At 36.4% G+C, this 10,787-nt stretch overlaps 1 protein-coding gene across 1 annotated transcript; it reads left to right on the top strand.

The window, feature by feature from the left end:
- The first annotated feature begins 268 nt into the window (after positions 1-268).
- LOC113337465 (selenoprotein F-like) lies at positions 269-3,932 on the top strand. Its single transcript, XM_026583148.1, has 4 exons — positions 269-565; positions 1,207-1,265; positions 3,338-3,519; positions 3,674-3,932. The coding sequence occupies exons 1-4, from the start codon at positions 397-399 to the stop codon at positions 3,747-3,749; spliced, it is 486 nt and encodes a 161-aa protein (XP_026438933.1). The 5' UTR covers positions 269-396; the 3' UTR covers positions 3,750-3,932.
- The last annotated feature ends 6,855 nt before the right edge of the window (positions 3,933-10,787 follow it).

Below are 10,787 nucleotides of genomic sequence, written 5' to 3'. Positions count from 1 at the left end.
GTTTCACACAAACTTTTCTTACTTCAAGAATTATGCGCTTTTGACATCTCTTTTACACACTGGACTCGAAAAATTTATGTGCTTTGCACAAAAGAGAATTGTCCTTTTTACCTTTTTTTTTTTTTGATGGATTCTCTACACAAATCACTATCTTCTTTAACAGCGAATACCATTTTCGAACAAATTCTTCTACGTCTTCAAATTTTAGCATCTTGATCTTTCAAACTTGAAGGAGGCAGCTAGCTAAAACTGGTCAGATCAAGTCAGTTAACTACAGGTGTCTGACTCAGGTCTAACGAAAGCCTGACTCAAGTCTAACTAAAAATCCTTGCTTTGAAAAAAAGAGAATAGAGAAAGAAATCCAGTTTCAGATCAGAAATAGAGAGAGAGAAAAAGATGACTGAGTTCTTTTCTGCCCCAAAATTAGGTTTACTTCTTCTTTTTCTTGTAGCCCCTCTGGTTTCAGGGGAAGAATTAAGTACCAAAGAATGTGAGAATCTAGGGTTTAATGGTCTAGCTCTTTGTTCAGACTGCAATACATTTGCCGAGTATGTCAAAAACGAAGGTAACAACCCCATTTCTTCATATCTTTCTGATTTTTCTGCAATTTTAGAATCATGGGTTTGCTTTGATGTAGTCAAAATTGATTGATCTGTGATTAAATTCCTTCAAATTTGACTGATTTCGAAAAACATGATTAGGGTGACAATCTAGGTTTAGAAGTAAACCATGAATTTTTTTTTTCAGACAATCAAGTATCAGTGCTAGTCAAATTTCAATCTTTTAATGAATAGACTAAGTATTGAACCTTATAGTGATCTTCGGGGACTTTCCCTAACTATTCTTATCGGTGAATGTCTTTGAGAATTGTATATGCCGAGGCAATTTGAGTTCTTTGTGAAACAAATGATAATTTGCTGTATATTTAATCTGGACTAGGATCAAAAGTAAGAATGGTTTGTATTTTGCGGGGTTTATGTACGTGAGTTACCGGTTTCTAGTTTATAGATTAATTTGTGTGATGCTGCTAAAAACTAGTACTATAAGACTGTAACTTCTTGAAAATACTTGTCTTCAACCACATTTGTGGTTTGAAAAGGTCTTGTGCAACTGTTTGGAATAATGGTTTTTCTCTCTTACGATGTGTTCCCTTTAATGCAGGCATGATTATATTCATGTTAAATGTGTTTCAACTTTTGTTTGCAGAATTAGTGTCGGACTGCAAGAAATGTTGCACGGAGGATTCTGATGATTCCACGAGCAAGGTATGAATGGACCTATTTAATTGTTGCTGAACACATGATTTTGATTGCCCCTCCTGTCCTTCATGTGAGGGTTTCAGCTCTAATGCTAGCATCTTGATATTAGTTTTTATTTTTCATGTCTCCTAATATGAAAGTAACAAGCAACAGAACTTAGAACTTTCTGAATTGATAAAAGTGGTCAAACCTAAAAGGGTAAGCTAACACATATAGTGGCGTTCTGGTCTCCTCCGTGTTTGCCAAGATTTCAAATTTGACCAGTACCATCCTCTTAAATTAGTCAACCAGTTGATACTTGTTAAGTTATTAGCAGAAGTAACATAGAATTTAGAAGATTTGTCTAAATATGACAACAGAGTTATACTATTGCCCATCACTTGGTCCTAGACGGATAGCTCATTTAGTGCTCACATGACCCGGGGACAATTCTCTATGAGGATGTTTATCTCACTGCAGAACTGATTTTCTAAAAATGATTAAACCACCTAGATTTCCCCAGTGATAATCCTCTTGAGACGTGGCTTTAAGTTGGCTCTGATAGCCAGGCCTCTGTTGGATACAGCTTTCACGACCAACTTAAAGCCATGTCCCAAAAGGGTTACAGGGGAGAAATCTCAGGACTTCTCTCGGTGGGTGTAGAAAGACTTTAATCTACACCAAATATTAGCAATTTCCTATACTTATTTCCCCATTCAAAGTTGGCTTAAAGAACGGAAACAAATCTGGAGGTTACAGATTTTGGAATGAGACAGTTTTTGGGCATGGATGGTGAAATTATCTCCTGGACCGGCACCAGTGTCCCTAATGGAAATTGGTATTTCCAGCTTTTGGGATTAGCTGAAAAATATGAGTTTTTTCTCTTTCCAATTGCTGTGTTGGTTAGGCGTATGCTAGTTCCCCTGATTGAAGAATTAGGGCCAATTTGATTCCGTTCAGGTACATAAGCTTCATTGTAAAGGAACTGCTTGATAGAGTGACCGAGATACATAGGTACACATGTGCCTATTATGTTTAGATGTTTTGATAGAAAGTCATGTACACATTTGAGTAAAAATATGTAATACCTCCATTTTCAAAAGATAGGCTTGTTGCATGTACACACATGAGACAAGCCTATTTTTCTAAAACGGAGGGAGTAATATATAAGTCTATTTTTATATTTTCAGGAAAAAAAAGTAATGGGACGAATGTACCCTTTGTCTCCGTATATCTCCCATTTCTCTTCCCCAGATTGAGTGTGGCAGGGTTAGTCCTGCAGACCATAAAGATCGGATTTGTGGGAGATGTCCAAAACTAGAACATCATGGTTGACAATAAATCCTCATTTAAGCTAGAGGCAAAGCCGCAGAACTATAATAATAGACTTATTCTATACCACATCCGTGCCACAAAAAGTGGGTTTTTCACTTTCTGGCAGAATTAGAAAAGTAAAAAATCCACTTTTGTGGGACAGAGGTATTATATTATAACAATGGAAGGGTTTCCTCTTTGCAGAGATTTTTTAATTTGACCAGTACGATCCTCTTAAGTATAGTTAAGAAGCATGAGGTTGAAAAGATTTGTCTAGTTGTGCTTCTTTTCAAGCTTATGGTTTTACTTATGGTTACATAGATGTAACTTCATTTGAAATAAGTGCAGTAGGTATCCGTTATTATAAGGTGATTCTTGTTTGCTAATCTTACGGGAGTAAAGTTTCAAAAAATGTGCGTATACTTTAATTGGCATGTTTTAAAAACAGAAGTTCAACTGATTTACTTAAAACTAGGTTGTCACAGTTTGGAATTACAAATTAGAATCTGGCTTTAGTAGTGAAACAATTGGAAACTATAAGCAAGTAACCATATCTTAAAACCTCAAAATATAAGGAACCTACTAGGGATGAAAAGGGCAACAAAAGAGTTCCAATCCTGGATGTTCACTTTGCACTAGGCACCTTGAGAAAGGTTGGCCTTCAATTGGTTCCTCTTGGAGCAGGATATTAACTGTCTTTTTATGTTTTTTGGGAGTTAAACCATAATGTCTTTCTTATGTTATTTCAGTCACTTATTGTAATTTACTTCAATGTACAACTGCAGATCACTTACTCCGGTGCCTTGATAGAAGTTTGTATGAGGAAACTTGTATTTTATCCCGAAATAGTTGGTTTTATTGAGGAGGAAAAGGACCAGTTCCGGTCTCTCAAAGTTCAGTATATCTTCAATTCTCCTCCCAAACTTGTAATGTTGAATGAAGAGGGTCAACACAAGGAAACAATAAGGTCAGATTTCTTTTTCTTTCTTAAACCATATGCCAGTGGGTGCTTTCTTTCCTTGTTTCTTGGAGTTCATACGAAACAGCATATTAACCTTTGATTTTCAGTATCATGTGTGTACAATTATGTATTAATTTCCTTTTGTCAAACTTCATTCTAGGGTTGACAACTGGAAACGTGAACATATTCGACAGTTCTTGAAAAAGAAAATGAAGTCTGGCTCATCGGCAATCTAAGATATGAAGTCTGGTTAAATTTGAGCTTTAATCTTGTAGTAGATTCTATATTATTTGTCGTTATGAACTTCCTCTCATATGAAATTTCATTCGAAAAATACAAGTACATAAACAGAATAATGATTTATATGATCGGGAGACTGTACTAGAAATTGAACTTCTTAAAACAGTTTTGGCCAATCCCTCCTTAGTCTTTACCTGCTCCTTTTTTTTCTTTTTATATAATTCCTCAGTGTTCTTATGTTTTGCGAGAACACTATGATCCTGTGCAGGTTTGGCAATGCAGTAGCATCTATGCGACGTGTTTGTTTTTCTTCTGATTTTCTGATAATTCTGTTATATACCAGTCAGATATGTCCATCAATCCAGTGCAGTTGAGTGAGTCTTATAGCAACTACATTGTACCCATTCATTAATTCGGAAAGAGGAATTATATTGTCCATCACTTACTCCCAGATTTGATGACCCAGGTTAATTCTCTGTATGTTTATCCCACTGCGGAATTTATCTTCCAAAATGATTAAAACTAACTGAGATTTAACCAGTGGTAACTCTTTTGGGACGTTAATTTAAGTTGATTGGAAAAGAAGTATGAAGATTAATGTCCTACACCCGACGAGAAAAAAAACCATGTAATCTTTTTGAAACGAGGTTTTAAGTTGATTGTGAAAGACGTGGTCAATAGGGACACGACTTTCACAACCAACTTAAAACCACGTTCCAAAAGGGTGTCATGAAATTTCTTCTGGTGGTGGTAGAAAAACTTAAATTTTTGCCGGATTCTAGCAAATCCCTGTACTTCTTTCCCAATGCGAAGTTATGGATAATAGAACAAAATCAAAACATGTTGTCATAGACAGTTTTTTGACAGGATGGTCAAGTTATCTGAACTTTATAAATTGGTCTTCCAGCTTTTGGGATTTAGTTACCTGATGGATTAGATGTATAACTATGTTCATTTATAAATTGGTCTTCCAGCTTTTGAGATTAGATATTAGGGTAAAAATTTATCGGATTACAAACACTTCCCTACAGGTGTCCTATATGTTCATTTATCTATAAATGGGTCTGCCCTAGACCTCAAACATTTAAAATACAGCTTTGCGAGACCCATCGAAAAAAAGCACCGAAATGGGTATCGAGAGAGATGGACACAGTGAAGTGTTCTGTGCATTCGGAATTTCGGATAGGGATGGGCAGGGTAGGTCTCACCCTCCTCTCACACTGTGCCCATTTCAGTTCTTTTTGTTCAAAAAAATAGATCATTTTTGTTTGAAAAATATGGATGCACCGAACAAAAGGGACCGAGATGGGCACCGTGTGAGAGTAAGGATGGGCCCATTCCTGCCCCAATGCATAGAACCTTCCATTATGTCCATTCGAACCCTCTCGGTGCTTTTTTTTTTTCCGATGTGTTTAGCAAGTCTGTTAAAATAACAATAGTTCTGACCGACGGTTAAGAACTTCTAGCTTACCATTATGTCAGACTCAATAGTGCAGGAACCTCCTACCCAAGATTAGAAGTAAGATCCGCTTCCCCAAGGTCGACAAAAACCTATTTACGGGAGGGTTAGATCTCATCTCGTAACATTAAGTGGACGGTTTTGAAGGAAAAAATGTTGGGCGCTGAAAAATGAGGAACAACTCTCATTCTACTTTTTTACTTTTTATTGTAGTGTAGCGTTATGACTTACGTGCCGGGCCTACTATTACTAAAAGGTTCATGGTTCATCGTCACCCAAATTAGAGTGTCTAATTCCGAATCCGAATTTAATTTAAGAAAGGCTTAATAAAAAACTCCGGAATCACACTCTAATTCGATTAAGGCGAGGATGATGAACCTTTTTAGAAGTACAGTAACGAGATGGAACAAATATCAAACACGATATGACGCTCACCTAGGAGGAGAATAAATTTCACCAAAATTTCGGTGAGATGAAACAATTTCACTTACCACCTCCCCAGATCGAAAAATCTTAGACTGGCAAGTATATTTCACTGTCTATTTTAAATCCAAATTTCACCTATAAATTGGATTCTCATCTACCAGACAGACTCCACACACTACGGGCTGCCACACTAGTCAAAGGAGGTCTAATGGGTTTTCATTTTAGCTCCAAGGCGAAGCTCTCGAATTTTGCCTTTTCTAGGCAACGTAAAATAATTATTCAAAAAAACTAAAATAATGCAAGTCATGAAGGACCGACCGGAAAGCAAAAATATGTGATGGCAGTGGAATTGAAGAATAATATCTTTCTACACCTATCGAGAAGAATCTCATATAATTTTTGAGACGTGGTTTTAAATTGGTTGTGAAAGGCATATGTCATATGAGACATGACTTTCACAGACAACTTAAAGCCACGTCCCTAAAAATATCATGAAATTTCTCTCGATGGGCATAAAAAAATCTTTAATCTTCATCAAATTTTAGCAAAAATCCATTCAAAGGAGTGGATTACAAATCAGAAACAAAAGCAGTTGTTACAAACTAGTGGTGTTTGTAATTGCAAACTAGATCATGCCACTTCCAGCTTTTGGGTTAACTGTTCTCATCAGGCATAAGCCAATCCCCTAAGTGGGCTATGACAGGATACAATTCCGGTCTATCATAAAAGCTTCACTGCAAGATACTGTAGATGAACAATCATTCCAATACCAAAACAAAAGTTCATTTATAAAATCCACTAGAAAGCTTGGGCATTGATACTCGAACAGCCATACCAGTCTAGCAACAACTTTGGCTAGCAACAAATCCAACCTCTAAAACTCCATAACAGTCGCACTAGCTGATATACTCCCAGGTCAAGGATAAAATAAAAAAAAGGCCCAATGATAAAAATGATCTTCCCAAATTGAGCCATGTGTTGTCGTGTGAAATTGGATTCATGGTGGACGAATCACGTTTTTCAAACTCCACAATCTATAGACACCACGCTAGCGTCTAAAACTATAGCTGGGTAGAAGAGGTGAGAACAGAAAAACTCAAATTATGCATATATGCAAACACTGAAACTGAAGCTAGGGAACAAACCTGACTCTCACAGTTTTGTAGGCCCTGGTTGGCGGAACAAACGTACTCTCACAGTTTTCTGCAGTAATTCTCCCTCGGGACATCTAGAATTACTATAACGTAAATTATGAAGGAATCTATGATGAGACAATAAAAGAGGGGCACATATGTACAGGTTAAGCAGTTGGTATGAACTACACCCTCAAACAGAATCAGTGCAAAAAAACTCCTTGGATCCAGAATCAATTTGCACAAAACATGAAGAAATAGACATGAAGAAATAAAAGAACAATACCAGGCTCAACCATATGCACAGCAATAAAACTGCAGCAACCAGAATGATTAACAGAACATGCACAGATCAAAACAACAATCAATCAACACAGAACTTGTTCCAAACACATCCTTATTATTAACCTACAGATTAACCAAACATCAGTGTACGTCATGACAAACAAATAATTCACGCAACTAAATATTGGATCCGTGGGATTTGTCCAATACTAGAACCCATCCGCAACAAGTCAAATCTTGTGCATCCTTGAAAAAAAAATCCTGAAAGAGAGCGAGGTACCCACCCACTTTCCAGCACATATCCCAATAAATAAGTGATAATTTTCCAACATATATACCCCAATGATAGATAGACGACACCAATCACTAATGATTTTCTCGGTAAAAATTTCGGGATCTTTTCAGTTGTCAACACTAGACAGACCATTAAAAATCACGAAAAAAGATTTCAAGAAAAACTAATGGTGGTAGGGAGTCCTTTTAGCATTGGGATATGCGCTGGAAAATGCAATTTTTGTCAATTACCAAAGTCTAATATAGTGAAGGCACTATCAATAATAGATTAGACGAAATGTAAGCCAGGCTGTGTTTCTTCCCTATCAAATCCAACGGAAGGAAGTTGGGTGCTGACGGGGGAGATGTCTAATCAGCACCGAAAGAACAGCCATTTGGAAACAAACATCATTCATACAGTAAAAACCACTATCAAATTGTCACAGACGTTGGTATATGACATAGTTTCTTGGCATGGATGATTAAATTACCTAAAAGAACTTTGTCAACTAGTGATATCCGAAGGAAACAAGATATCCGAAGGAAACAAAGATTATCCAGCACTTGAAACAATAAACTTCCTTCCCAGGTTAAAAACACAATCTATCACACCTGAACTACACAACCCCTCAAAGTTTGTAAATTTTTCTGGTTTGATAGGATATTTCCCATGTAGTATAATTTTTCTGGTTTGATAGGATCCTGGTTAGTATTATAGATTTTTGTATCCAAACACAAGAGGAAAACCAAAAACTAAAACCAATTGAACTAATGACAGAACCGAAAACCAAAAACTATTTCCCATTTAAGCCACATGCAACTAATTATTTTGGTGCTGATTCTCAAAACCTATTTTGACCTTATGAGGCTAATTCACTTCTTTGTTCACAATTACACACTTACAATTAGGGTACATATATTGAGCAAAAAAAATCAAACCTTAGAAGGCTTAAATAGACCTCAAGAGGCAGCAGTCTTGAGGGATATTAACAGACCTTACGTGAACTCCTCACTTCACAGATACTACTAAACTCATAACCAATTGAACTAGTGGAGGAGCCAGCGTAGGCCAATGCAACTAATTCTTTTAGCACTGGCCTTCATTCAAAGCCTACATGAACTCCTCACTTAGAATAACAACTCGTTTCTCCTAGTTCTTCTTGTGTGTAATTGCCTACACCCAAGAGAAAAACTAAAAATTCATAAGATTTAAACAACTGATACTATTAAACTCAAAACCAAATGAACTAGTGGCAGAGCCAGCATAGGCCACATGCAACTAATTCTTTTGGCACCGACCCTCAAAACGTATTTTGACCTTCTGAGGATAGTTTCGTAAGTACCCTTGATGTTAAGATACACATATTGACCAAAAAACAAACAAACCTTAGAAGACTTAAATACGCTTCAAGAAGCGGCGGCCTTTATAGGATAATAACATACCTAACGTGAACTCCTCACTTCACATACTTCTCCTAGTTCTTCTTGTGTAATTGCCTACACCCAAGAGAAAAACTAAAAATTCATAAGATTTAAACAACTGATGCTACTAAACTCAAAACCAAATGAACTAGTGGCAGAGCCAGCATAGGCCACATGCAACTAATTCTTTTGGCGCTGGCCCTCAAAGCGTATTTTGACCCTCTGAGGATAGTATTCTTCTTTGTTCATAAGTACCCTTGATATTAAGATACACATATTAACCAAGAAAAAACAAACCTTAGAAGGCTTAAATACACTTCAAGAGACAGCAGCCTTTGAAGGATAATAACAGACCTAACGTGAACTCCTCACTTCACATAACAACTCAGTTTAATTCTTGTCCTAGTTCTTCTTCTTGTGTAATTACCTACACCCAAGAGAAAAACTAAAAATTCAGAAGATTTAAATAACTGATACTACTAAACTCAAAACCAAAACCAAATGAACTAGTGGCAGAGCCAGCATAGGCCACATGCAACTAATTCTTTTGGCGCTAACCCTCAAAGCGTATTTTGACCTTCCGAGGATAGTATTCTTCTTTGTTCATAAAGTACCCTTGATATTAAGATACACATATTGACCCAAAAAAACAAACCTTAAAAGGCTTAAATACGCTTCAAGAGACGGCAGCTTTTATAGGATAATAAAGGACCTAACGTGAACTCCTCACTTGTTTAATTCTTTTCCTAGTTCGTCTTGTGTAATTGCCTACACCCCAAGAGAAAAACTAAAAATTCATAAGATTTAAACGACTGATACTACTACACAACTGACACTTGCAACTAATTCTTTTGGCGCTGGCCCACAAAGCGTATTGTGACCTTCTGAGGATAGTAATCTTCTTTCTTCATAGGTACCCTTATATTAGGATGCATATATTGACCAAAAAAATAAACCTTAGAAAGCTTAAATACGCTTCAAGAGGCAACAATCTTCCAAAGATAGTAACAGACCTAACATGAAACACCTTACTTCACATAATAAACAACTCGATTAATTCTTCTCCTAGTCCTCCTCCAGGATGAGCAAGATTGTACAATCCTGTCAATTAAAAAAGCTTCACTGCAATGGTACTATAAGGTAGACAGAATGTAAGCCAAGTTGTGTTTCTTCCCTATCAAGTCCAAGGGAAGTTCGAAAGACAAGGAGGCTACATAAACTCTAGCTTATGAAAAAGTTAGGTGCTGATGGGGGAGACATCTAATCAGCACCGGACCGTCAATAAGCACAGCAATTTCAAAACATTCACTCATTTAAAAATCCACTATAGAGTAATGCTTAAAACATCTCAAATTATGTAAATCATTTGAGTAATTCACTATAGAGTAATTCACTCAATTTCAAACACTCATTTATTCTTGTTATGTAAATCATGAATGGGAAACAGAATAAAAAAAAGTGTAGGGTACGTATGCACAGGTGATAGCAGTGGATATGAACTTCACCCTCCAACGAGAGTACACATTGATATACTAGGCTTGTAACCGTGTCAAACACTGTATTAAGTTTTAACACTTGACTAAGCCTAGCACCATTAAACAAATTGTGAGATTCGAGATGCACCAAAATAACACCCATTCTCAAAGTTTATTGTTGCAATTAATATCTTCATCTCCAAGAGTAAATCAATAATCAGATTCATACTAATTAACAAATCAAATTTACAAAGCAAAAATCTAAACTCCCTCAGATCTAGAATCAATCGATAATTTTTGAACAAAGACACCAAGAAGAAAAAAGAAAAAAGGAACACCACCAGGCTCCAGCAAAGAAAAAATCTGAACATCATACCAACAAACATGACAGACTTTGTTCTAATCAACAATCAAATCAGATGTTAAAAAAATAACAATCAATCAAATAAAAATAATCATCTTCTTAAACCATTAAACGTTGCTAATACCTCCCAGACTTACATCCAACCTTACTATTAACCAGCAGATTTAGCGAACACCCAACAGATATTGCAAAAGATG

Source organism: Papaver somniferum, chromosome 1 (genome assembly GCF_003573695.1).
Source record: "Papaver somniferum cultivar HN1 chromosome 1, ASM357369v1, whole genome shotgun sequence".
Classification (NCBI taxonomy): Eukaryota; Viridiplantae; Streptophyta; class Magnoliopsida; order Ranunculales; family Papaveraceae; genus Papaver; species Papaver somniferum.
This window is presented reverse-complemented; position numbering and strand designations above follow the sequence as displayed.

Bases quoted from the DNA above. Each gene is read 5' to 3' on its own strand.
- LOC113337465 (XM_026583148.1), top strand. From the start codon at position 397: ATGACTGAGTTCTTTTCTGCCCCAAAATTAGGTTTACTTCTTCTTTTT. The intron at 566-1,206 runs GTAACAACCCCA...TTTTGTTTGCAG, and splicing joins CGAGTATGTCAAAAACGAAG to AATTAGTGTCGGACTGCAAG. The intron at 1,266-3,337 runs GTATGAATGGAC...GTACAACTGCAG, and splicing joins CTGATGATTCCACGAGCAAG to ATCACTTACTCCGGTGCCTT.